At 50.7% G+C, this 25,830-nt stretch overlaps 8 protein-coding genes across 8 annotated transcripts; 6 read left to right on the top strand and 2 right to left on the bottom strand.

Annotated features, from left to right (window-relative positions):
* Positions 1-416: 416 nt before the first annotated feature.
* Positions 417-1,125, bottom strand: M436DRAFT_71871 (uncharacterized protein; the record flags this gene model as incomplete). Its single annotated transcript, XM_013573266.1, has 3 exons — positions 417-604; positions 665-1,057; positions 1,110-1,125. The coding sequence occupies 3 exons, from the start codon at positions 1,123-1,125 to the stop codon at positions 417-419; spliced, it is 597 nt and encodes a 198-aa protein (XP_013428720.1).
* Positions 1,126-1,992: 867 nt separating this feature from the next.
* M436DRAFT_43874 (DUF747-domain-containing protein) lies at positions 1,993-4,029 on the top strand (the record flags this gene model as incomplete). Its single annotated transcript, XM_013573018.1, has 2 exons — positions 1,993-2,344; positions 2,504-4,029. 2 exons carry the CDS (start codon positions 1,993-1,995, stop codon positions 4,027-4,029), a joined length of 1,878 nt encoding a protein of 625 aa, XP_013428472.1.
* Positions 4,030-5,062: 1,033 nt separating this feature from the next.
* On the top strand, positions 5,063-9,666 carry M436DRAFT_44309 (uncharacterized protein; the record flags this gene model as incomplete). The annotated part of the gene is made up of 3 exons (XM_013573113.1): positions 5,063-5,905; positions 5,956-9,035; positions 9,093-9,666. The coding sequence occupies 3 exons, from the start codon at positions 5,063-5,065 to the stop codon at positions 9,664-9,666; spliced, it is 4,497 nt and encodes a 1,498-aa protein (XP_013428567.1).
* A 2,891-nt stretch (positions 9,667-12,557) lies between these two features.
* M436DRAFT_62830 (uncharacterized protein) lies at positions 12,558-14,694 on the top strand (the record flags this gene model as incomplete). Its single annotated transcript, XM_013573200.1, has 3 exons — positions 12,558-12,806; positions 12,860-13,060; positions 13,354-14,694. The coding sequence occupies 3 exons, from the start codon at positions 12,558-12,560 to the stop codon at positions 14,692-14,694; spliced, it is 1,791 nt and encodes a 596-aa protein (XP_013428654.1).
* Positions 14,695-15,396: 702 nt separating this feature from the next.
* M436DRAFT_62829 (uncharacterized protein) lies at positions 15,397-16,653 on the bottom strand (the record flags this gene model as incomplete). Its single annotated transcript, XM_013573199.1, has 1 exon — positions 15,397-16,653. The coding sequence occupies one exon, from the start codon at positions 16,651-16,653 to the stop codon at positions 15,397-15,399; it is 1,257 nt and encodes a 418-aa protein (XP_013428653.1).
* A 1,565-nt stretch (positions 16,654-18,218) lies between these two features.
* M436DRAFT_80866 (amidase) lies at positions 18,219-19,988 on the top strand (the record flags this gene model as incomplete). Its single annotated transcript, XM_013573346.1, has 3 exons — positions 18,219-18,488; positions 18,547-19,825; positions 19,873-19,988. The coding sequence occupies 3 exons, from the start codon at positions 18,219-18,221 to the stop codon at positions 19,986-19,988; spliced, it is 1,665 nt and encodes a 554-aa protein (XP_013428800.1).
* Positions 19,989-20,578: 590 nt separating this feature from the next.
* Positions 20,579-22,478, top strand: M436DRAFT_80865 (uncharacterized protein; the record flags this gene model as incomplete). Its single annotated transcript, XM_013573345.1, has 3 exons — positions 20,579-20,806; positions 20,866-21,329; positions 21,389-22,478. 3 exons carry the CDS (start codon positions 20,579-20,581, stop codon positions 22,476-22,478), a joined length of 1,782 nt encoding a protein of 593 aa, XP_013428799.1.
* Positions 22,479-25,013: 2,535 nt separating this feature from the next.
* Positions 25,014-25,602, top strand: M436DRAFT_44365 (uncharacterized protein; the record flags this gene model as incomplete). Its single annotated transcript, XM_013573122.1, has 3 exons — positions 25,014-25,166; positions 25,227-25,402; positions 25,464-25,602. 3 exons carry the CDS (start codon positions 25,014-25,016, stop codon positions 25,600-25,602), a joined length of 468 nt encoding a protein of 155 aa, XP_013428576.1.
* Between the last annotated feature and the right edge of the window lie 228 nt (positions 25,603-25,830).

Genomic DNA, 25,830 nt, shown 5'->3' with positions numbered 1-25,830 from the left:
CTTTCTTTGGTGTAGAGGGTACAACATTTTTCAAATATAAGGGTTGAGGGAGTTGAAGGCGGCAACGAAGCTTATAGCGGGAGAGAGCTCAGGTGATAGAGCTTCGGTAACATTGCGGGAAGCAGCTGACATGTGATATGCTCCCTGAGTCTGATCACCTGGAGTCGGTCGTATAATGCCTATCACAGAGACCATCTGCAGCAGAGTTGTTGTGGTATACTGAGTGTGGGCTTGAGATGTACAGCTGCAATGTAGTTCCAGCGCAGGTGTCTAAGAGGAGAGGGTGTACAGGATCGGAGGTCCGGTGTATGTTCAGAATGATGGGTATATTCCGATTGTCATAAATGCTCTCTGTCAACAGAGCCAAGGGTATGTTCCAATACACACGACGCAAGGTGCCAAATAGGTGACTGAGATCATGCATACATGTCGTCGTATTCTCCATCTTCCTCGTCATCTGGAGGAGGTGGGGGAGCCTTCTTCTTGACCAGCTCTTTTCGGTCAAGAGGACAGGTAGGGTTCAGCTTGAGCCAGGGCGTAATGCATTCGAGGTCGAAGAGGTGGTCTTTGTGGCAGGGGAGTTGGACAACGAGCGGATGAGGGTCTAGCAGAAACGATCAGCAAAGCACGACAAGGATGTGTGTTCATGCATAGTCCAGCTTACCATCAAGGAAAGGGTTGCCACAGATGGGACAGTCCTTGTCCTTCAAGCTCGCCTTGGGAACCCTGTCCAACTGAGCGAGGAACTCGTCTGACACACCCTTGACTTCGGTAGGAGGATTCTCCGACTCTTGCATCAACTGTTCGACCATGTGGGATAGTAATTGATCTGAGTTCTCTTGCGAATGGCCATGACCACCTCCTTGCATCATAGAAAAGGCATTTGCGAGACTGCGGAAAGCTGCCGAGACATCACCGGGGAGAGGGAGTGAGTGTGCGTTTTGAGGATGGCGATGTCCACTGGTGTCGACGAGATCGAGGGTGGTGAAGAAGGTGGACAGATCGGGGCGGCGGGGTGGTGCCTCGTCCTTTTTCTCTTCCTTGATGTTGTGTTCAACTAGGAATCGTCAGCGATGTACAGAGGACTCATAATACCAGCTCATCCTTACCCTCGTAGCCCGACATGATTGCGCGATTGGTTTGTATGATTGACAGTTGAGATGGCTTGGAAGGGAAGGTGTAATACGGCGTTTATAGGAGCTAAATTCCGAGGCAGCACAGACACGCGTTACTCATGGTCGCTCCTGCCTTTCTTGTCTGAACACATCGATGGCTGGCCCATTCTGATGCGTGCAACAGAACAATGCGATTCGCACACATAAAATGAAACAGAGTACACCAGACGGTAGCGAGGCCATTGCGACTGCGACTCAAACCCAACTGCCCACGCCCGCCCTGTCTCCAATCACCGAGCATGGCGCCAACTCGTATACCGTCGATCTGGACTCTACAAGCCCCGGCCTCGACAGTCTTTCCGAGAAGCCAGCTAGTCCCGCAGTCACTCCCACCCTGGTAGCAGCGCAACTCCTAGAGACAAACTCCAGCAATGGAAAGCTACTCGCACCATCTCCCACCCTCAAGCTGTCGGCAGCTCAGATGCAAGAACTCATCTCTTCGCCCGAGTCACTACCCCTACGTGCTGTCGAGAGTTCCATCGACGACATCCCCACCTTGGTCCAAGAGCATATCACGAAACCAAATGCACTAGGTATCTCTACCAAGGAACTGGTCTCGGTGCCCGAGACTACAAATCTACCCGCGCAGAGTGCCCGTCCTCCGCCGACTGCATCGAGGCCTACTGCAAGTGGCCGCTCGAATTCGACCCCTGTTATCAAGCGTAAGCCTTCGTCTGCTCAGATACCCAGGAGCTCCATCGAGAATAAAGATGCCCCGAGGTCCAGACGCCCGACCCTGAATTTGAAGGGTTCGGAATACAATCAGGGTGCTGAGGCCTTGAAACCATCACCCATGTCCGATTCGCTTCCGTCTCCAATGCCTACTGCAATCCCAGTCCCGCCTCTCTCCCTGCCCACCTATCTGCAACTCGAACTTTCCTCGGAGCGCCCATCAGCTCTCTACATACATCGTTCGGCGAGCAGCGACTTTCCGTACGAGTCCTCAAAAGTGAAGTTCGAGCGCCTATACAACTTCCTGGCTTTGCCACCTCAGTTGGAGCAGACTCTGGTCTTCGGTGCTTTGGCATGTTTGGACGCCTGGCTTTATACCTTCACTATCTTGCCCCTGAGGTTCTTGAAGGCTATCGGCATTCTTGTAAAGTGGTGGGTACAAAGTATGATCAAGGAGTTCAGAGATATCAGCTCCTTCATATACTCTGGCTTGGGTCGTGTTTGGCACCGTAGAACGCAGCCGCCTTCTGCCAACCCTTCTCGCAGAAGCTCTTTCAGTTCACCCTTGATCGACCCTGCCTCTGCCTCTGCCTCTGCAACTGCAACTGCAACCTTGGATGGTAATGATGACCCTAACTCGACGCGCTTCCAACAAGTTCCTCCAAAACTCAAAATCCCTAATCCGCTGTACCGTCACAGGCGATCCAAGTCTACACCCTCCGCTCTGCTTCCAAACCATAAAGCTGACCTTTTACATGGTGCGCTGATCATCATCAGCTGTATGATTCTTGTGCAGTTCGATGCCAGTCGCATGTACCACAAGATCCGAGGACAGGCTGCCATCAAGCTGTATGTCATCTACAATGTCCTGGAGGTTTTTGATCGCCTTTTGTCAGCTATAGGTCAGGATATTATTGAATGTCTGTTCTCGAAAGAGACTCTCGAGCGCAAGCCGAACGGTCGCAGCAAGCTTCTGCTGCCCCTAGGCATGTTCATACTTGCTCTGGCTTACAATGTCGCACATGCAGCTATGCTCTTCTACCAAGTCGTCGCACTGAATGTCGCTGTCAACTCCTACTCTAATGCTCTACTTACGCTTTTGATGTCTAATCAGTTTGTTGAGATCAAAGGAACTGTCTTCAAGAAGTTTGAGAAGGAGAACTTGTTCCAGCTGACGTGCGCAGATGTGGTGGAGAGGTTCCAGCTTTGGCTCATGCTACTCATCATTGCTCTGCGCAATATTGTCGAGGTTGGTGGTCTAAACATGAGCTCATCCAGTAGTGGCTCTACGACGACCTTCAGCCCAAACTCGACAGGATCACCTATCCAAAGTACGAGCATTCTTCCACAAGCCTTCAACATGTTCCCAACAGGTTTTGGCCAGATCTTGGGGCCATTTGTGACTGTCATTGGCAGTGAGATGATTGTCGATTGGGTCAAACACGCATACATATCCAAGTTCAACAACATCAAGCCGAGTCTTTATGGTCGTTTCCTGGATGTGCTGACAAAAGACTACTACTCACATGCTTTTGCTGACCAAAACTTGACTAAACGACTTGGTCTGCCTGTGCTTCCTCTTTCTTGTCTCTTCATCCGCGCTTCGGTGCAGACCTACCACATGTTTATCGCTACACATATGCCACTGCCTATGCCTTCGACTGCTACAGCGATCACCTTGGAGACATCCTCTGGGGAGACTTCACCCTCTACCACGGCTGCACTCGCGCACATTGATCAGATCTTCAGGAGAGCATTGGGTCGATCATCTTTTGGAGCAGGCGCTGACGCCGTTACTGGTGCCAGCTCCTGGCGCTTTTGGACGATCGACGACGCAATCGCTCTGGGCACTATGCTCGTCTTCTTCCTCATCATATATCTTGTTCTACTCGCACTAAAGCTCCTGCTTGGTATGATTCTATTGAGTTTTGCGCGCACACGATATCGCAAGATGAAGATGCAAGAGCAAAAGAAACAGAGTTTCGACACTCAAGGTCGCAGAGTCGGTGGCTGGGGAGCTGTCGAAGTGGATGAAGACAAACGACGATGGATTTACGAGGATGACCCTGAGGGTCTGAAGAATTTGAGGGAGAGGGAAGCCAAAGGCAAAGAAAAGGCCAAGGGTGAAGTGAAACTCGATGGAGTAGATAGATATATGATGGCTGCGAAAAGGATTTGGTAGATGATATTCTCGACCACTCCAGTAACTAGTCAAAAATCACAATTGCTGGCAACCAACAAGCACACATGTTTCGCTGCTAACCGCATACTGAACATGTTAGCATCATGGGACAATCACGCCGCATGGCTGATTGTCGCAGGTTCCAAAAGCCTTATCAGAATCCGCGCCAATCTGCCAATTCTCAACCGCGTAACAGTTTGGTGACGACTTTGTGAGGATTACCGTTGACAGATTCTCCAACCGCAGATCAACGAAGACACCAAGCACTCGGCATGATCTGAGGCTCAAACGCAAAGGTTGAGCTTACAGAACAAAGGGATGAGTATTGCCACAGCATGGCAGCCAGTTCTCCACGAAACTACCGCAGCGTGGTACCTTCGTGTTGCGTAATAAATGTAGACTGCTCTATAAGACGTCCGGTACGGAGTTCCGTGTCCCCAAGCAAAGTCCGCCATCTTGCGTTCCGTTCAACGTGCATATTCTGTGTCGTCATGATAAAAATCAGTATGAGGTCTGGCATGCATGACTCTCAATGTAAACTATAGGTAGGGGGTAAGCAGGTAAGGTATGCTCTACTTCTCTGTTTTTGGCTTCATCGCTGCGATTGTTTATCTACCCATTCCGCATCACATGAATTCCAGCTTCTGAAGCAAATTTACAATTCGATACGCCCTCGCTTTGAGAGGCGACTGCATCTGGTTGATTGTCTTTCTGATATACTAATCTAATTATGGACCGACCGACACCGCATACCGAGAACCTGCCAGGAGGGTTTCCGGTAACACCAGCGGAGTCATTCATACAACAGGAATCGAGGAATCACTCATATACCAGCTATATACCGTCATCCGGCAGAATAGACGAACATCCGCAAAGGATACAACAACATGACGATACATATCTCTCCTGGCATCCTGGCACCACACCCAACGATGAGGTCGCCATACCTTTGCACGAACCGAGTGAGACCTCTAGGTCTTCTGGAGAGACGGCGATACCTTCCGATGCCGAAGCATCTCCCAACCATGCCGATATGCTGTATCATCCCACAGAAGAGGTCGAGGCACCAGAGACTGTCGACAAGCGCCCAGTCGAACAAGATCCTTCATTTGCCCCCGTCAAAACGACAACAGCATCGCGACCAAAGCTATCAGGGCAAATGACCGAGGATGACTTCTTCCGTGGTCTCTCCCGCAGAAGGACAAGTCAAAGTGGTGTTCTGAGCAGAGAACAGACAAAAGAAGATGACGACGAAAGAGAAGAGATCGATCGTCTGATGTCGCGCATGTTCGGCAAGACTAGACAGGCACACTCCGAGGAAGAGAAGACCAGACACATTGGTTTAGTCTTCAAGAACCTTACGGTACGAGGTGTTGGACTTGGTGCCGCACTGCAACCTACTGTTGGAGACATCTTCCTCGGTCTTCCCAGAAAGATCAAGAATCTGGTCTCTAGAGGACCAAAAAAAGCCGCTGGTAAACCGCAAGAAAGAACAATCTTGTCAGACTTCAGTGGTGTCATCAAACCTGCTGAGATGCTGCTTGTACTTGGAAGACCAGGCTCTGGTTGCACTACTCTGCTCAAAACGCTTGCCAACCAACGAGCAGGATATACTTCAATCGACGGAGAGGTTACCTATGGCGGGACTCCTGCGGATGTGATAGGCAAGAAGTACAGGGAGGAGGTTCTGTTCATTCCCGATGAAGACCTGCATTATGCGACCATCACGGTCAAGAACACCTTGTCCTTTGCTCTGAAAACGAAAACACCCGGAAAAGAATCTCGTCTGGAAGGAGAATCTCGTGGAGCATATGTCAAAGAATTCTTGCGTATCGTTACCAAGTTGTTCTGGATTGAGCACACCCTCGGCACCAAGGTAAGAGTATCAAAAAGTATATTCGCTTCCAAGCTAACGATCTCGGCAAGGTTGGCAATGAATACATTCGCGGTGTTTCTGGTGGCGAGAAGAAGAGAGTCACCATTGCAGAGGCCATGGTAAGTCGTTCTAGTGTGCAAATGTGGGACAACTCTACAAAAGGTCTTGATGCAAGCACAGCATTAGAATACGTACAGAGTTTGAGATCTTTGACCAACATGGCTCGTATCTCTACTGCTGTTGCTTTATACCAAGCAGGAGAGTCTCTTTACGATTGTTTCGACAAGGTGATCCTCATTCACGAAGGAAAGTGTTGTTACTTTGGACACACCGAAGACGCGGTCCAGTACTTCAAAGACTTGGGCTTCGTCCAGCCTGACCGCTGGACATCAGCCGACTTTATCACTTCCGTTACTGACGAGCACGAAAGACACGTCAAGGAAGGCTGGGAAGACAAAATTCCAAGATCTGGCGAAGACTTCGATCGTCTCTTCCAAAAGAGCGAACAGAAAAAACGCAACCTCAAAGAGATTGAGGAGTTTGAAGGAGAGACTCAGCAACTCACTGACGCAAGACACGAAGCGCAAACCAAAGCTACCAAGAAGAAGAACTTTGAGGTCTCCTTCCCGAAGCAGGTCATGGCTTGTACCCAGCGACAATTCTTGGTGATGATTGGCGACAAGCAAGCGACTATGGGCAAATGGGGAGGGATTGGCTTCCAAGCATTGATTGTTGGCTCACTATTCTACGACCAGCCAAAGACTGCCACTGGAGCCTTCCCTCGAGGAGGTGTGATGTTCTTCTCGCTGTTGTTCAATGCCCTTCTCGCTCTGGCTGAACTTACAGCCGTCTTCCAATCTCGACCTATTCTACTCAAGCACAAGAGTTATCAATTCTATCGACCAGCCGCCTTTGCTATTGCTCAAACTGTCGTCGATGTTCCTCTGGTTTTCGTCCAAGTTTTCATCTTCGACATCGTCGTCTACTTCATGTCTGGTCTCCAGAGGACAGCTTCGCAATTTTTCATCTCATTGATGTTCCTGTGGATAGTCACAATGACCATGTACGCTTTGTTCAGAGCGGTAGGGTCACTTGTTGCATCTCTCGATGTCGCCACTAGAGTCACGGGACCAGTTATCCAGATCTTGGTGGTATACACTGGATATCTTATCCCGCCACGAAAAATGCATCCTTGGTTCGCGTGGCTACGCTGGGTCAACCCAGTCCAATACGGATTTGAAGGTCTGATGTCTAACGAGTTCTACAATTTGGAGCTCCAGTGCAATCCACCATATCTGGTGCCCCCAAACGCACCCTCTGCGGAGTATCAGTCATGTGCTCTTCAAGGAAGTACACCAGGCTCCACAACCGTCAACGGTGCCAGCTACATCAAGACTGCATTCACATACTCCCGTAGTCACCTGTGGCGGAACTTCGGGTTCATATGCGCATTCTTCATATTCTTCGTTGCGCTTACGGCCCTTGGTATGGAGCTGCAGAAGCCCAACAAGGGTGGCGGTGAAGTCACGGTCTTTAAACGTGGTCAGGTCCCCAAGTCGGTTGAGAAGGAAGTCGAGACTGGAGGAAGGACTAGCGATGAAGAATCTGGCGAGCCAACTCAAGGTCAGGTCGACGGTACCCCGAACAACGAAGATGCTCGCAAAGGATCCGATTCTGACGACACGGTCGCGGCCATCGCCAAGAACGAGACCATCTTCACATGGCGGAACGTCAACTACACTATTCCGTACGAAGGTGGAGAGCGCAAGCTTCTGCAGGATGTGTCTGGATTCGTGCGTCCCGGCAAATTGACAGCTCTGATGGGAGCTTCGGGAGCTGGAAAGACTACTTTGCTGAACACTCTGGCTCAACGTATCAATTTTGGTGTTGTATCAGGAGACTTCCTTGTTGACGGCAAGCCTCTTCCTAGAAGTTTCCAACGAGCCACTGGTTTCGCAGAACAACAGGATGTCCACGAACCGACTGCTACTGTGCTAGAAGCACTCAGGTTCTCCGCCAAACTTCGTCAGCCAAAAGAGGTCTCTCTCGAAGAGAAGTATGCATACTGTGAAAATGTACTCGACTTGCTTGAGATGCGAGATATTGCTGGTGCTACTATCGGCAAAGTCGGTGAGGGTCTCAATCCAGAACAGCGCAAACGTTTGACCATTGCTGTCGAACTGGCCTCGAAGCCTGCATTACTGATCTTCTTGGACGAGCCGACCTCAGGTCTCGATTCAGGCGCCGCTTTTAACATCGTCCGCTTCCTTAGGAAACTTGCGGACGCTGGACAAGCTATCTTGTGCACAATTCATCAGCCTTCGAGCGTTCTGTTCGAGGAGTTCGATGATCTCTTGCTTCTCAAGAGCGGCGGTCGTACTGTGTACCATGGCGAGCTCGGCGAGGGATCGAAGAAATTGATTACCTATCTGGAGAAGAACGGCGAGCAGGAATGTCCACACGATACAAACCCAGCCGAATGGATGCTCGAGGCCATCGGTGCAGGAAATCCCGACTACAATGGACCCGACTTTGGAGATCTCTGGGAGGAATCTGATGAGAAAAAGAAGCAGCAAGAGGAAATCCAGAGCATGATCCAAGACCGCCGCAAAGCTTCTGGCGGAGCCAAAACTGATGATGATCGCGAGTATGCCATGCCACTCGGTACGCAAATCGTCACTGTGGTCCGCAGATCCTTCGTTGCCTACTGGCGTTCTCCCCAATACGTTGTCGGCAAATTCATGCTGCATATCTTCACAGCACTCTTCAATGGCTTCACCTTCTGGAATCTCGGAAACTCGCAGATCGATATGCAGAGTAGACTGTTCTCCATCTTCATGACCTTGACCATTTCACCACCGCTGATTCAGCAGTTGCAACCTCGCTTCCTCAACTTCAGAAATCTGTATCAGGGCAGAGAGGCCAGCTCGAAAATCTACAGTTGGGTTGCTTTCGTGATCGGTGCGATTGTTGTCGAGATACCTTATTCGCTGGTTGCTGGAACTATCTACTGGTGTGCTTGGTATTTCCCGCCAGGCTTCCCTCGTGGCACATACCGAGCTGCATCTGTCTGGCTGTTCATCATGTCATTTGAGCTGTTCTACATTGGTTTCGGTCAGGCGATTGCCTCGTAAGTTTTCCTTGTTCAAACTTTTGTCCAACACAAGCATTGCTAATATCTTCCTAGATTTGCCGCCAACGAACTTCTCGCTTCGTTGCTAGTACCCATATTCTTCCTCTTCGTCGTCTCCTTCTGCGGTGTCGTCGTCCCCTACCAAGCTCTCCCTTACTTCTGGCGCAGCTGGATGTACTGGCTCTCCCCCTTCAAATATCTCCTCGAAGGCCTGCTGGCGCTTGTGACCCATGGCTTGCCCATTGAGTGCGATGCTCAAGAACTTGCTAGCTTCCCTGCTCCACCCGGCCAGTCCTGCGATGCTTACGCTGGCCCCTACGCCCAACAATCTGGAGGCTATGTGATTACTCAAGCTAATGGACTTTGCGGGTTCTGTCAATACAGAGATGGAGATGCGTTTACGGCAAGCTTCAATGTGTACTGGAGATATGTGTGGAGGGATTATGGTATCTTTTGGGTGTATATTCTGTTTAATTTTGCGGTTGTGTTTGTGTGTTCTTGGTTGTATCTGCAGGGTGTAGGCAAGATCAAGAAGTTTCTCAGTCCGGCGGCGAGGAAGCAGAAGAAGGCTATTAAGCAGAGGGAGAAGGAGGGACAGGATGAGAAGAGAGGTTGTGTGGTTGTGTGATAGTTGAGAGAGAGGCAGAACAATCGTAGAGAGACTTTCCTGCTTGGTATAAAGCAACAGCAGTAGAGATACGAGCCATGTTGGTCAAAGATCTCAAACTCTGTACGTATTCTAATGCTGTGCTTGCATCAAGACCTTTTGTAGAGTTGTCCCACATTTGCACACTAGAACGACTTACCATGGCCTCTGCAATGGTGACTCTCTTCGTCTCGCCACCAGAAACATCGCGAAAACCACGTACATATTAGAGTTGAGATAATGAATCTGAAGTCATGGCTCTCAGTAGACGCTCCCCTTTCCAGAAGACCATTGTACATTCATATAGCTGACATGACTATACCTTGGGGTTGCACCTAGTGAGTAGCTTCTATGCACTCTTGTTAAACGCGATGCGCATCAATCTTTGACCTATCAAAATGCACAATGGAACTCGGGTGAGAGGTCTGTCCAGAGAGAAAGAGCCTAAGCAGGCGACGCTCTCGATAGATGCTCAAGCTACCTCGGCAGACCAGTCTGCATCGCGATAGCTATATGCTCGGATGGAGCTATCATGGAGGCGAGCCAGGCTTTCGATTAGGTTCTCGTTTATGTCAAGCTAGATAACTTCAAGGCCGATGGTATTCATAGAGTCGTCGTCCCGTGAAGCCAAACACTTCTGGTCGAGCGGCCCTGCGCAGGAGCAACTTGGTTGGATTCTGTGCATCCTAAGCTAAACTGGCAAGCGCTTTTGTCAACTTTGCGTTAATGCCATAGCATGACTCGTTGATGATTTTGGGGAATTTCTTGGGTCTGAGTGGTAAAGCGTTAAAGCCGATTGATTTTTTGATCGGGTTTCTATGATCAATGTCAAGCCAAACATCGCTTTCGACATCGTCTTGGTCCATCTCTTCCTCCTTCTCGTTGCGTTTCTCGAGCACTTCGCCGTTTCTCTCCGTCGTCTTTTTCTGAGTCTCCGTTGGAGTTGTTGATGTCCAAAGCATTTTCACCTTCTTCCGCTCAGTTCACACGCCGAGTCGATAGGCACTCGCCAGCGGACCATTTCCACCCGAACCAGATGTTTCGAGAGCTTCACTTCGCATCAGCTAGCAGGCTGGGGAGAACGCTCCATATCAGAAGGAATCAACGAAACACATCTAGTCCTTGCAAACGACCGAACTCAGGATCTTTCGCGTAGTTGACAATGCTTGCTCTAGGTTTCGACGAAAGTTGCGCCAGACTTTGCACGTAGATGCTTCATTCGGACAAGAAGTTCGCGCCTCGACACCATACTTACAGGACCAAAGCATCGATTGCGGGAACCGAGCATCGGACAGCGCTCATCCAACAATGAGCCTGAGAACCCACGGCAAGCCTCGAGAGGAGCCGACGATGCATCTCAATCAAGTCTTAAAATCGAATGGGTGATCGAAGAGAAGGGCACTGGCAAAAGCGAATCCAATGAATGTACGAGTTCTAAGGCCACGAAGGTATTGAAGAGGAAAGAGAGCGGGAATCTCGAGCAGGGACAGTTGGAGGCGACGGTCAGGTCGACAAGGGAGTGGTGAAGCATAAGGATGCGTGTCTCGAGATCCTGGTCAGGAAGACCAAGCCATCTGAACACAAAGAGGCAACGACTAGGTCCCACGCTGTACGTCTGACTGAGGGACCACTACCGACATGATCTCGGAGGTATCGTGATGGTGATTACTGGAGGCACTGTCCAGGGTCAGAGATGGGCATGAGAGGCTGGTTAAAGACAAAGCCGGGCGAGCAGCCATCGGAGGGCTAGACCCGATCGAACTCCGACTTCCTGCTCCGCGATATTCCGATCTGCTCCAGGTATGGAGTCCAGAGGCATGCCACGGCTAGAAGCCCGAGTTCCATGGAAACAATAAACCGCTGAATCGCGTATGGCTTGCGCGTGATGACTATTTGCAAAAGGAAAAGTTTCCGCTACGGGTAGGCCAGTAGAAAAAGCGGCATCTAGCAGAGAGAATAGGGCGCGTGCGGCATCACGAGGAGGACAAAGACCACCCCGTGGGGGAAATTTGGGGAAATCGCGAACCTACGGAGTACTCTCATCTCGACCAGTACGAGAGAGAATTGTCATTCCTCGAGTGAGAGCCTGAGGGGTGATTGGTGCATACTATTCATCCAGTCGAGCATCAGGTAGTGAGCATCAAGAAACATGTACCATGAAAGTGCTCTTTTTTCTCTTTGTTGTAAAAGTACATGCACCTGTTCTCGGGCTGCTTCCGAATGGGCCAAAATTTGTCACAGCGTTGCGGTTGGTCTAGCCCTCACTCTCAGGATGTATCGCAGCATTGTGAGCCACGGGGATGCACAACTAGGTTTGAATGAGCGAAGAATCCAAAGAGAGTCCTAGAGACACTACTGCACCACGCTCAGGACTCCAATCTCATGGCAACTGTGCATCTCTGCAGCTGTGGATGTGACAGACTTTTGTGCATGGAGAGGTTGCACCCCGCAAGTTGCAATAATTAGAACGCATCACGATGCGGGAACCTGGGCCGCAGTATTTCGTAGCCATTACTTAATAACGCACCCGACTTCTTCCCTTGGACCGCTTTTCATACGGCCAACTCTTCTTGACTCGCAACAAGAAAACAACGCAACTGATAGACACTCGTCGTGAATTGTCCGCGTTTCCCCGCCGAGGCCCAGGAGATTCCGGTCAGTTATCGCAGTTTTGCTCCGCCAAACGTTTCCATCCAATTACAAACGGTTCATTGGACGCTTCCGTAAGTCTACGCCCTCCCTAGGCAGTATCTAGCGCCCAAAAGGCCTCGGCAGATCCATCGGAGCACCAAGGGTTGTGGGGAAACTGCTCGAGCTCCATGAGAAAGTAGCGCAGGAGCTGATCCGAGAGAGAGCTCAGGTCGAGTACAAATATGTCTTCATCGTCTGGTTTTGAACCTGTCCGACCATACTCTCCTGCTCCTCCCCTCGAACAAGACTTCATTAGGCAGCAGATTGCCAAGCAACAGAAAGGAAACTTCCACTCTACATCACTCAAGATGGTTTCAAGCGTCAACAAGACCAACCTTCACCCTAGTGGTGTCCAGCCCCAGCGTGAGCACACCGAGATCGAGGAGGAGCTCCACGAGAAGGCACACATTGACTACGATCGTGTCGCTATTGTGAGTTGGATTGAGGACTTTTTGTCCTTGTACCCTAGCTGACCCATGTGCAGGTTGCCAACCCCTCGGTTGCAGCTCTTTACGAGGATGCCCTCGTCTACGAAACCGGTTCGGCCATCACATCATCTGGAGCCCTTTCAGCATACTCGGGAGCAAAGACTGGTCGTTCGCCCTCAGACAAGCGTATTGTCCGCGAGCCCAGCTCGGAGAAAGAGATCTGGTGGGGTCCCGTCAACAAGGAAATGAGCCCTGAGGTCAGTACTGCCTTGCACACTCCCCGATCGCATCGATGAGAAAGATTTGGTTGCTGGGTGGTGGCCCGAATTGTTTTCGCATAGCGGAGCCTCGACTGCGGGGCGCGGGCCACTACGTCAGCCTCTACCCCACTTTGCATCTCGGGCAAGCGCGGCGGCTCGGGAGTCCGCATTGATGCTTCGGCATCCCGATCGGCTGCCCACGCTTGCCTTCGGCTTTGCCGATCCCCCTTCGATCAGCATCACATGAAAGTCAATAGATGCACCTTTGCTGACCACCTTTGGAAACACAGGTCTGGAAGATCAACAGAGAACGCGCCGTCGACTACCTCAACACCAGAAACCGCATCTACGTTATCGATGGTTACGCCGGCTGGGATGAGCGCTACAGAATCAGAGTCAGAGTCGTGTGTGCTCGTGCATACCACGCTCTGTTCATGCGCAACATGCTCATCCGCCCCTCGAGAGAGGAGCTCAAGACCTTCCACCCCGACTATGTCATCTACAACGCCGGTGCCTTCCCTGCCAACAGATTCACCACTGGTATGACCTCGGCCACCTCGGTCGCCATCAACTTCGCCGAGAAGGAAATGGTCATCCTCGGTACCGAGTACGCCGGTGAGATGAAGAAGGGTGTCTTCACCGTCCTCTTCTACGAGATGCCCGTCAAGCACAACGTCCTCACTCTCCACTCGTCTGCCAACGAGGGCAAGAACGGTGATGTCACCGTCTTCTTTGGTCTCTCCGGTACTGGCAAGACCACCTTGTCTGCTGACCCCAAGCGTGCCCTGATCGGTGATGACGAGCACTGCTGGTCCGACAAGGGTGTCTTCAACATCGAGGGTGGCTGCTACGCCAAGACCATTGGTCTCTCTGGCGAGAAGGAGCCCGACATCTTCAACGCCATCAAGTTCGGCTCCATCCTCGAGAACGTCGTCTTCGACCCCACCACCAGAATCGTCGACTACGACGACTCGACCCTGACCGAGAACACTCGCTGCGCCTACCCCATCGAGTACATTGAGAACACCAAGATTCCTTGCATCTCATCTGGCCACCCCACCAACATCATCCTCCTCACTTGCGACGCTCGTGGTGTCCTTCCTCCCATCTCCAAGCTCACCCCCGAGCAGACCATGTTCCACTTCATCTCTGGTTACACTTCCAAGATGGCCGGTACCGAGGACGGTATCACCGAGCCCCAAGCTACCTTCTCATCCTGTTTCGCCCAGCCCTTCTTGGCCCTGCACCCCATGCGCTACGCTACCATGCTCGCCGAGAAGATCAAGGAGCACAAGGCCAATGCCTGGCTCCTCAACACCGGTTGGGTCGGTGCCGGTGCCACCACCGGCGGCAAGCGTTGCCCCCTCAAGTACACCCGTGCCATCCTCGACGCCATCCACAGCGGCGAGCTCGCCAACAACGAGTACGAGACCTACCAGACCTTCAACCTGCAAGTCCCCAAGACCTGCAGCAACGTTCCCGACGAGGTCCTCAACCCCGCCAAGTGCTGGACCGGTACCGCCGACTTCCAGGGCGAGGTCAAGAAGCTTGGTGTTCTCTTCAACGACAACTTCAAGAAGTACTCGAGCGAGGCCACCGAGGAGGTCATCAAGGCCGGTCCTCAGGTCTAAGGTGCTCCCTCCGTATTCCGGGTGGGCATCGCGCCACCTTCTTCGATGAGTTGACGAAAATTTGTGCATGACTTGCTTCTTTTCTGGGATGGTGTTTTTTTCTCTTGCCACGTTTCTTCATAATACCAGCGCCGCGCAAAAGATTGTACGCGTATCCGTTTAGTTTGTTGCTATTGCAAGGGATCACTCCTAGATAAATTGTACTTGGAGTTCAATCAATTTCAAAAAACATTTCAAACAAATCTTTTGTCTCCATTGCCTAATATCCTCATGTGCCACTGGAGCAACTTTGCTTCCTACTCGTGAGTCACCTTGTTCGTACGGGAATCCTCCACTAGATGGCTCTCACTAGACTTGGTTCGAATGTCAAAGGTATCTTGCATCATATTGACAACCACTCACTTGCATAAATCATGACGAGAAAGCTACTGATCTGTACGTTCTAGTCGAAGTCAAGTCACTTCCACTTTTCACAATGAAGGGACAGATAAGTGAAAGCAATGTTATGTTCTGCGATTGTAAAGAGGAAAAGTAACAATGTAGATGCCGCTGAAACGCTACAAAGAAGAACAGAACAAGATATGAACGACACTACGAAATATACCAAGCAAACCATCAAGCACGCTTCGCTGCCAAACCAAAAAATCAAAACAATGAATGCAATGAAAATCTGAGCCGAAAAGCCCAGTAAACCTGGGAGAATCAAGCACGCGTCTTGAACAGCATCCTCAACCCACTCGGCTCTTTCTTCTTTTTCTTTTCCTTGTCCTTTGAACTGCCAGCCGTAGACTCCTTGTCACTCTTTGCATCCTTCTTGCTCTTTTTAGACTTGGTCGTCTTCTTCGACTTGCTCGAACGCATAGACTTGAGATCTTGTTCCCTCAGCACACCATCTGCAACAAGAAGTCTACCAGCATCCGGAGTAAGGAATTCGCCATCAACACTGGTTCCCAAACTTTGGGCTTCGGCATCAGCAATGCCGCGACGCCATACTTCGATGTGACTGAGATCGCTGTCGAGTTCGTAAAGTTCGTCGTACTCGGAAACAGAGTCGTTATCTGCGATCTGGCGTTGAGAATTGGCTTTGGACTCTGCAGCGTCTTCTTTGTGCTTTTGGATCTTTTTGATGATTTTGTAGCCGCCGAAAGCGATGACTGTAACGCCTACACCGAGGCCGGCGGCGATCATGAATTGTGGGGATGCGAGTAGGGCTATGATGGCTGGGAAGGCTGTCTTCATTGATGTGAGTACGCCAGGTGCCATTTTGGCTGCCATGGTGCTGATTTCGCCGAGGGTCAAGGCTACAGCGGCTAAGGCATCTGGGTTCTTTTGGAGGTTCTCGATGGTGGCGATGACGGAGTGCTGGACGCAATTTGCTTCGTCGAGGAGTTGTTGCAGTTTAGTCATCTTGTCTCGCAACTCGATTTCGTTCGCTTGAGGGCGTTCTGGCAGTGGTGGGGGTAATTCGCCATAGGCAAGGTCCATGTCGATGTCTGCCTCTGATGCTGAACGTGAAGTTCTCGATCTGTGAGCTCCTTGGCCCAGGTCGGTGGTGTGTCTTCGGACCAGTTCGTTGTGCTGTCTTTCTCCATCCTGAGTAAATTCATTGCGGAGTCCTGACTGTCGGCGGCTTGTAGTGGTCGAAGGTATATCGTTGACATAGAAACTATCCGAGTAACCACGGTCCACAACCGGACGCTCGCGATGTGACCTCTTGTCTCTACTCGACTTGTGAGAACGGCGAGAGGTTTGTGAAGCACGGTCGTCCTCTAGTGTAAATTTCTCCAGTGTTTTCTGGACACGCTTCTGCTCGAGCTCTGCATTCCGAACAGCTTTGATCTCGGCTTTGCGTTCTCTGTAGGCTGATTTGGCTTCTTTGAAGACGTTGACGACTTGTTTGCCCGTACTGACGACTTTGCCAGACTTGTTGACCACGGTCACTGTTTGGCCGAGTGTCATATTCTATGAGAATTTGTTGTAGATGTTCTTGTACGTAAGATAATATTGTTCCGCAAATGAATGAGCTTGACCGGCAAGCAAGTTTGAAAGCGGTGAATTCGTGACTCTAGCTGTTATAGGTCTTGATGATGCGCATGTGTCGTGATTTTGAAAATGAGGGGGCTGGTTCCTTTATGTGGCGGTGTGCAAAAGATAAATGAGATCCTCCGGAGAACAAAGATACGATGAAAGTGTTCGGTCGTCTGACAAAGCGAAATTCTTTGAAGTCGAATGAAGAATACGATCTTGAGTTGTCGGATGATATAGTTTCCGCCTATGTGATGGTTTTGGGCAGGTATGCTGGACAAGCAGCTAGTCGTCACGCAAGTGCTTGTTGGTAGCTTTGGGCTGTCGGATTGTTCGTCTCGTGCATCCGCTGTAGGAACTGTAAGTTCTGGCACAATGTGAATGGTCAGTCGGGTGGAAAAGTCGACGCGCTTGCTGTGGCTTTATGGGACCGTCGCTGCATAGGGTGCAGACGCGCAGGTGTCAGCACCGACCGCGCATCTGATGGAACATGTTCGATTATGCGCTTCCCAAGCCCACGGGTATTTCGATCCGATTGATTGACCTATGACATTCCTCCCAGGTTGCCAGGTTTTCGATGATCCGCGAATCATTGTCTACACAGTTTTGTGGCTGCGTATCGCCACGTGTGGCTGTGCGACAAAGTAGCGTCTTCACATTTGATATCTTTCTTCCAGCGACTCAGTAGCGAGTTATGGGAGGATTCTAGATCTGGTCCACAGGGAGCCTGTCGAGGCAGCTTCCTTCTGTGGATGTCACTCCCTCCTCGAAAGCATTGTGAGAAGTTGCAGCTACACGTTCGAAAAGCAGCACGGGGCGGAGAGAAGTAGTCGACCTGATGTGTCTCAATAGCCTCGTATCCAGACTCGAGCAGCCACGTTGCCCCTTGTGAATGAGAATTCGCCTCCAACATACATCTTGCTTGGGTCGCTTTCCTTTGGGCACTGACAGGAAGAAGAAAAGAAGCGATGGAAGACATGTTGCTCTCTCGAGTAGCAGCTGCTAAATATTGGGCCCTTGAAACCAGCAGTCACAACGCGCAATACTTTTCAGATTTAGCAAAACACCCAGAAGAGACGAGCTGGCAGCTCTCTATGGACTATCACCTACGGTATTGCTTAGAAGCACAGTATATTTTGCAGTCGAGAAACATACCAGGGCTCGAGGAGGGCGCGTCTGTACCGCAATCACTACGTCAGAGGGTGGGCACGGTTACTGACATTTACTCCAGCCGCAGACCCATGCATGTTACCCGCAAGTGGAAGGTGACATTGCGACAAGGAAGTGATAGGCCAAGATAATTACCCCAAACTCTCGATAGCACCTCTTGCTCCAACTCCCGGACATGTTGGAGACATCGGTACATCGTCAGAATATATTAATCGTGTCACGGGTAGGCCAAGCTGAAGACATCCATTTGTGCGGCACTAGATCACATAGCCGTTCCTCCTTCTTCGACTTCCGCTTCGTCAACCTCTTCGCTCTAGAATCAAAAAACCATGGCACCTGACTGGAGACAGATAGCCTCGGAGAAACGTGATTCGGTTCTCGCACTTATACCTGAGGAATGGCGCGTCCCTGCACCACCATCCGCAGAAGAGCAGAGAGATGTCACTGGCAAATACATCCAGCAGTACCTAGATCCTAAGGAGATCGAGATAACCGAAACAGAAGCCACTGCTATTGTCGAGAAGACTAGTAGTGGACAATGGACCGCTGTCGAAGTCACAAAGGCTTTCTGCCATCGCTCTGCCATTGCCCATCAACTGGTGAGTCAGATGGAAGCGGCACACACATGAAGTCCCAGCAGTGCTGAACTGCTGTCAGGTGAACTGTCTCCACGAGATCTTCTTCGATGCTGCAATCGAATCTGCTAAGGAACTCGACCAATACTTTGCAAAGCACAAGAAGCCCATGGGACCTCTGCACGGTTTGCCAGTATCACTAAAGGATCAATTCCACGTCAAGGGTGTCGAAACTCACATGGGCTACGTTGGGTGGATTGGCACTTTCCAGGGCGAGAAGGGCACAGGTAAGGAGAAAGTATACGAGTCTGAGATGGTCAAAGAACTACGCAAGCTCGGCGCTGTTCTGTATGTGAAGACAGCCGTGCCGCACACTTTGATGTGTGGTGAAACGACCAACAACATCATTGACTATTGCTGGAACCCTACCAACAGAAACCTCAGCGCTGGAGGTAGCTCTGGTGGTGAAGGCGCCCTCATCGCGCTCAAAGGCAGTGTTCTCGGCTTCGGGACTGATATTGGTGGGAGTATCAGAATCCCTGCTGCGTTCAATGGACTTTTCGGCCTGAGGCCTAGTACTGGAAGACTTCCTTACGAGGGTATGGCCAACTCGTTCGATGGTGCCCCGAGTATCTTGAGCGTCGTTGGACCGCTATCAACATCATCTGCCGGTCTCAAGTTGGCTGTGAAGTCCATTCTGCAGACTGAGCCGTGGCACCACGACCCACGCGTACACCCCATTGCCTGGAGAGGCGAACAGGAAGAGGCCACCAGAAAGCTGGCACAGGAGAAGAAGCTTACCTTTGCGGTCCTGAAACACGACGGCAACTGTGCTCCTCATCCCCCACTCAAGAGAGCACTCGAAGAAACTGTTCAAAAACTCGAGTCTCAAGGTCATAAGGTCATCGAGTGGCAACCTCCTAGTCATGTCAAACTCGAAGAGATTTGTTACAAGGCATGGAACTACGATGGTGGTGAAGACGCCGCGAAGGCTTTTGCTCTCAGCGGAGAAGACCACAAGCCTAACATTATGTTCGAGCGGACACCAGTAGCCGATGCGACCGAGATCATGAGCAACCAGGTCGCAAAAAGAGACGCTGAGAAGGAGTACATGGAATACTGGAACTCTACCAGCGAATTGACTGGCACTGGTCGCCCAGTGGATGCTGTCATTTCTCCTCTCGCACCCTTTGCTGCGGCTCGTCCTAACAAATACACGACCAGCAGCTACTCGGTATGGGTCAATGTTCTTGACTACAGCTCGGCGATTGTGCCAGTCACCAAAGTCGACAAGAATGTGGACAAGGCCTACACAAACTTCAAGCCAGTGTCGGAGGTAGATGAGAAGACGCAAGCAACGTGTAAGTTTGCCATGACGGCTATTCGAGCTTTTCCTGATTCTGCACAGATGACCCAGAGATTTATGATGGAGCCCATGTCTCGCTGCAGATCGTGTGTAGACGATTGGAGGAGGAGAAGGTGTTGGCAATTTCAGACTATGTTCACCAGACTATTCATGGTTGAGTTTGTGACTGTTCACGTCGCCAGATCAAGTTGTTTCCTTGGTCCCTGAAGTGGAAGGGTGTTGAGTCGTGCGGCCAGATGGCGATATAATAGCACTATCGAAATGCACGGCTTTAACTCGAACAGAAGTGTGGCCGTGAATACTGTTTGACGAGTCGTTCCTACCAAATGTGTCACTTCGGTCTCCGAGGTGTCGTGTGTTTCTGCAGTTACAATGTGACAGGCTTCAGCACACAAGGAGACAAGAGAAGTCTCGAGTACAAAACGGAGGCTTATGCACAAGAGGGTTTTTTGAGAAAGTCACACGTGCTGAGGCAGGGTGGCCTGGAGTCGGGGTCGGCAACAGAGGGCTCGCGAAAGGCTTGGCCTCGAACAGCTTATAACTCTAAAGAGTCAACTTGCTCTCGTCCTTCCACGTCGCTGGCGTGTGGCATGGAAACATTGAGGACGCTCTGAGAAAGCAAAATGCCCGAGGACATCTAAAGACGTCGAATGACATCTTCTGGACTTCAACACGGCCTCCACCCGCGCCTCGATTGACGAGAAAAAAGCCGTCAATGGCAGAGGCCTCTTCCATGACACCGGCCACAATGTCCACGCCCTCGAGTTCCGCTGCAAACACCGTGACAGGCGCTGCCAATGGACCTCAGCACGACTCTGCATCGCACGACCACTCGACCAATGGCAGCCAGAACGGCCTCGACAACAGTTTGGACTCGTCGACCAAGGCTCCCAAGGACCGCAGCTGCCCGTTTTGCAACCAAGCCTTCACCTCTTCATCCCTCGGCCGTCACCTGGACCTCTACATCAAGCCCAAGGTATCTATCCTCGTCTCATCTGTCTGCTCCCATCCTCTCGCTGACCTCGATGGCGGCAGAATCCCAAGCCGGCTGATGGCATCCACGACGTCGAAAAGATCAAGGTCATGCGAGGCGGCATTACGAGACGCCAGCCGAGAAACAGTCTGAGGGCTAGTGCAAATAACAACAGCAGGCTCCAACACGACGACGACGGCGCCAGCGACCGCGGCACCCCCACCGGCCAATGGGGTCGTCGTATGACCATCTCGTCCCAGGACACGGCCGGCGGTGCCTCGAGCGCCATGGGTGTCAGCCCCGTCAATCTGCGCGACTCCCGCTTCGGCCTCAACACTACATCCTGGCAGAGCACTGGTGTCATCAACAACCTACCGCCACGCATGTCCGATTCCTCGTCGTCCAACCACATGAACCCTGCCCTCGTCCAGCGCTCCTCGCAAGCCAAAGACCAAGAATCTCAAGACAATGCAAAGGCTGCCGAGTTGGCTCTACGTGAGTTGCTCGACAGTCTCGAGGCTGCCAGGTACTCTTTTCGCTTTTTCGCTGCTTTTTTTTCGCTCCATGCTGACCCTCTCCCCGCAGACGCCGCGTGTCACACCAAGACGTCTTCAACTTCGACTTTTGCTCCATGAACTTTCCCTCGCTCTGTCTGCATGCGCTCCCCGCTCCTCAAACCCTTTTCTCCATGACTCCATTCGCCAGCAGCGAGTCGTGGTCCCTTGACGTTCCCTCCGATGCCCAGCTCGATGCTCTACAACGCCAAATCACCCAACGTGTCCAACAAAAGCCTACTCCTACCCCCGAAAAAGATGTCCGCAGGTTACAAATGCATCTACAGGCTGCTTGGAACAACTGGTCGCCTCTCTCGGACAAAGATAAGAGCTCGACTTGGGGGATTGAGATCTTGCGTGCCTTTGCTCGTGCCGATCAGCGTTCAAAAGAGAAGGATGAAGAATTGGTCAAGGCACAACAAGAAATTGCCCAGCTCAAGGAGCAGTTTGCCCGCATGAGCAATCTCCAGCTGCCCCGCGAGTTCATGCTGCAGCCTCCCGTCTCTCTGCCCCTCGATCCTGCTATCGTCTCGGACATGATGACCAAGGATCAATCTCGCGATTGGGACTACGATCGTATGATTGGCAGATGGAGAGGTGCTGTCAAGGCTGGCAAGCTCGGTGGTGCTGCCGTCACCCTTGTACCCTCGCCAAACGAGCAGGCTGCCATCTCAACCCCATCGGGCCCCTCCGCTGCCTCGACAAGAAGTATTCAGCCCGCTACAGCTCACCTACCTGCAACTTCCCCCTACGATACCAGGACAACCCATACGCCTCTCCAGAACGGACATGCATCTTCTCATGCGGCCGCTCCTCGTCAAATTGGTGCCCACCAGATTGATGACGACGAAGACGCTGATGCTGATGCAGACGCTGACGCTGACGCCGATGCTGATGCCGATGCCGACGGCGAGGATGCCCCCATGACCAACGCACCCTGGGGTTCTCACCCTCAGCACAGCTTCACTGACACCCACATGGGTGGCATGACCAACGCCAATGGCAAGCGTCCTCCTCCTCCCTTCGATCGTTCCAACTCGAAGAACTCGAAGTTGTACCACGATAGCCCACTTCCTTCCGATACCGACGTCTTTGGGGCACGCGTCGCCGGTCAGGTCTAGGAAACGCCGGATCACGCTCACACGACGATTTAGCACCATCATATTCGTACCGATCCCGTCACAAGCCCTCGTGGCAGTTTCACTGTACAGGGTTCCCTGAATGGGACCACTTTTGGTTATCTTTCATACCTTTTTCTTTTCTGTTTCCACTCACGTTTATATCCCCCCCAAATCTCTTGTTTTCGCCAGAGGCAGTACAATGTTTTGTTTCTCAGAATTAGGAGGAAATGCCATTGTATGTGTTGCTGATGCACAGAGAGAGATGCCATTGTTAACGAGACCTTGTCTTTGCTGTTTTTCTCTTTCTCTTCCTGACATTTCCACGCAGCATTAACGAGAAATTCGAAAAAAATGCCCACTCCACACCCACCGCTCTTCCCTTGTTTCTTTTGCTATGTCAGATCCATTGCTACTTTTGCTTTTGCTGTGGTTCTTTTTAGCACCGCCCCCCAGATTGTCGTCTCCTTGCTTGTTTCCTGCGATGCGAAGATATCAATTGTCTTGGAGGAGAAACTTTTTTACCCCTTGAAATGTTCCGATTCTCACGAGCTTTTGTGATGAAGAAAAAGATTGTTTGTTTTTGCGTGCACGGATTGAACTCAAGCCTGACTAATTCCCAAGGCTTTTGTTCTTTTGCGTGTTGTTTTGAAGTGTTTTGTTTTTCCCAAGAGAAGGGGTTATGCGTTATTCTACATTATATGTCATTTTTCCAATCGAATATGTCATGGATGTATGTCATCTCCTCCTAACATCCTCGTGTTCGTTCTTACTCCTTGCTGTTTGTCGTGCTCTTCTCAAACAAATTGGTATATGGCTGAAAGCGAAGAAGAAGAAGAAGAAAAAAGAAATCCCAAAATCGCCATCCACAAAACGCCATCACGATGCCCTTTCCTCATGCACAATGCCCTCTTCTCACAAGACCACATGTCTTGCTCCAATATTTGTCTCCCTCCCTGTGATATAATTCCATGGCTGCTCTGTCATCGAACCTCTAAAACTCCCCCAAGCTCATCTCCTTCCGGCTTTCTCGTTGTCGTCATTCATTTTCTCCTAGTGAGCACTTTCCTCGTCATCGGTGTAACTGCCACCGCCTCCACGTCTAGGGAAGCCATTCTGGATCCACCAGATGAGGAAACCGAGGAGGGTCAGGAGGATGAAGAGGACGATTATGATGACGGCGATGACGATGTTGCGTTTCATTGTTGCGAGTAGGTATGTGTGTGTGTATGGTAGATGGAGGGCTTCTTGTTTCTTTGAGGTTTGGTGTCAAGGTGTGGTGGACGGCGTTGATGGTTGACGAGTTTTCTGAACTGTTGAGATAGGATAGGAGGTATGTCTTTGGTTGCTTGGTTGAATGTGCAAGAATAATCAGGTTTTCTGAATCACACCAAAAGCTGTCGCTTTCCAAATGCAAAATATTGACAAGATACAGTTCTTCGTGATGACCGTTGGGATCAGAATACAACGGTCGGGAATTAAAAAAAGCGGTGTTGTCAAATCCCTTTTGTTTGTGTGAAGCTTCAAGGTGGTTGGTATTGCTGGGGCGTGGCTGGATGGCTGGGGGGATTTACAGTGCATGAAACACACACTTCTTGATGGCTACATACGATTCTGCCTTGTTTTTTTTTCTTCTCTCTAATGCTTTGATTGCGAATCCAATCCAATGAATCATGCCATGAGAATTTTCAGGAGCAGGGGGCGGTTCGAAAAGTAAATTTGCGGGATGCAATGCAGGCTTCTCAGGTGTTGAGGTGACAACGCAGAGTCGGGATGTTGCTTGATTTTTGCATCATTCGTATTCTGCATGCCCAAGGCTTACAGAAGCCTGTTCAGTTGCTCGTTTCACTCTCTGCTTTTCTTCGAACCGAACCTTCCAGCTCTTCTCCAAGGATGAATCCTTGCTCAATGCCCCCTTTCTGGTTTTTGGGACATTTTCCTTTCCTTTTCCATTTGTTTACTCGAGATCGGCGCATGTGAAAGAATGCGGGGGCGGGAAGGCGTGGCTATTTAGCCGTCGACGTGCAGATGCAGCACACTTGGCAGGGTCGAGTTGCATGCATGCATGCAAGAGCTTGGTCCATCGTTCTCTCGTTTGCTCATGTCACGACTGTGATCTCAGTTGTGCAAATACACAGTGAATGACTAGGTAGTATTCAAAACGGGAAAAAAAAGCCACCTCGAAGTATTTCCGCGGTAGGCCTTGAGTCTAAAATGCTATTGAGCATTCTGATGGCCATACTGCAACCTCCGTTCGCTCTTGCGGAGGATAGCTTCAAACCCATTACTCAGTCAAAGGATTCAGATATGCAAAGAAAGACCCACATAAAATGCATATGTTGCTGGGCGCTCCAGGCACCAGAATTAAGAGCTTGGGGAGAAGGCCAGAATAACTCCATCGTAGGAGTCGCTATTAAAGACATCAACTTGCCGTTAGCAGTGTTCAAAGACAGCCACGCCAACAATTACTTTCCTGATACTTACACTCTCATATCATCATATCCATTTACCCAAACCCATCAAGACTGCATGATCATCATGAAGTTCACCACAATCACTAGCAGCCTTCTGGCTTTCTGCACTCTGGGCAATGCAGCCATCAACCTCAGCTATGCCCCCGAAACCGACCGCTCAAACCAAATCGCGCTGGGCGAGAACGTGAGAATTGCTTGGGAAAGCGACAAAACCTACGTTCGTCCCGCCCTCCTCTCAAGAACCCCCCTGGAGAACATGGGCTAATCTAAAGATCAGGACCTCCATCTCGAAATGGTTACAAAAAAAGACGACAAGAAGCATTGGCCCAGCGGCTGGCGACCCATCGAGACCATGTTTATGAACTTGAGATTGAACGCTGGCAAAGGCGAGTATTTGTACAACATCCCTGTTGGAACGGGCCAGCGTACTAGTGTGGCTATCAAGGATGGCGAGTAAGTTTTGACCCTCTTTATTCTAGAGGATGAAGGAGATGAAGGCTGACTTCTGGCCAAGTTTATGCTCTTTTGTGATTACTGGAACGGAAATCGACGACAGTGGACTTCGGTATGTTAATCATACTGCTTGGTTCCCGGTTGTCAAGCATGAAATTTCGCCAAAGGATGGGTTTAAGCAGCAGAAATTCTCGGGTTGATGTCCCGGTGGCTTCTGCGAATGTGTTTCCAGCCACGATACAGTACAATCTCAGCATCTCTATGGAACTCGAAGTGTGATCGAGTGGCTTGTAGTCTCCTGCTCGGAGATACTTGTCGCGTTGTGAACAGCCTTATGAGCGACATATCGTCACGTATGGAGGTAGATCTGTCAAAAGTCCAAATAAGATGTTTCAATTATGATGTCGAGTCCCAAATCTCTTCGTGTT

This window comes from Aureobasidium namibiae (genome assembly GCF_000721765.1).
Source record: "Aureobasidium namibiae CBS 147.97 unplaced genomic scaffold scaffold_6, whole genome shotgun sequence".
NCBI lineage: Eukaryota > Fungi > Ascomycota > Dothideomycetes > Dothideales > Saccotheciaceae > Aureobasidium > Aureobasidium namibiae.
The sequence above is the reverse complement of the archived record's forward strand: the minus strand, read 5'-3'. Positions and strand labels throughout refer to the sequence as shown.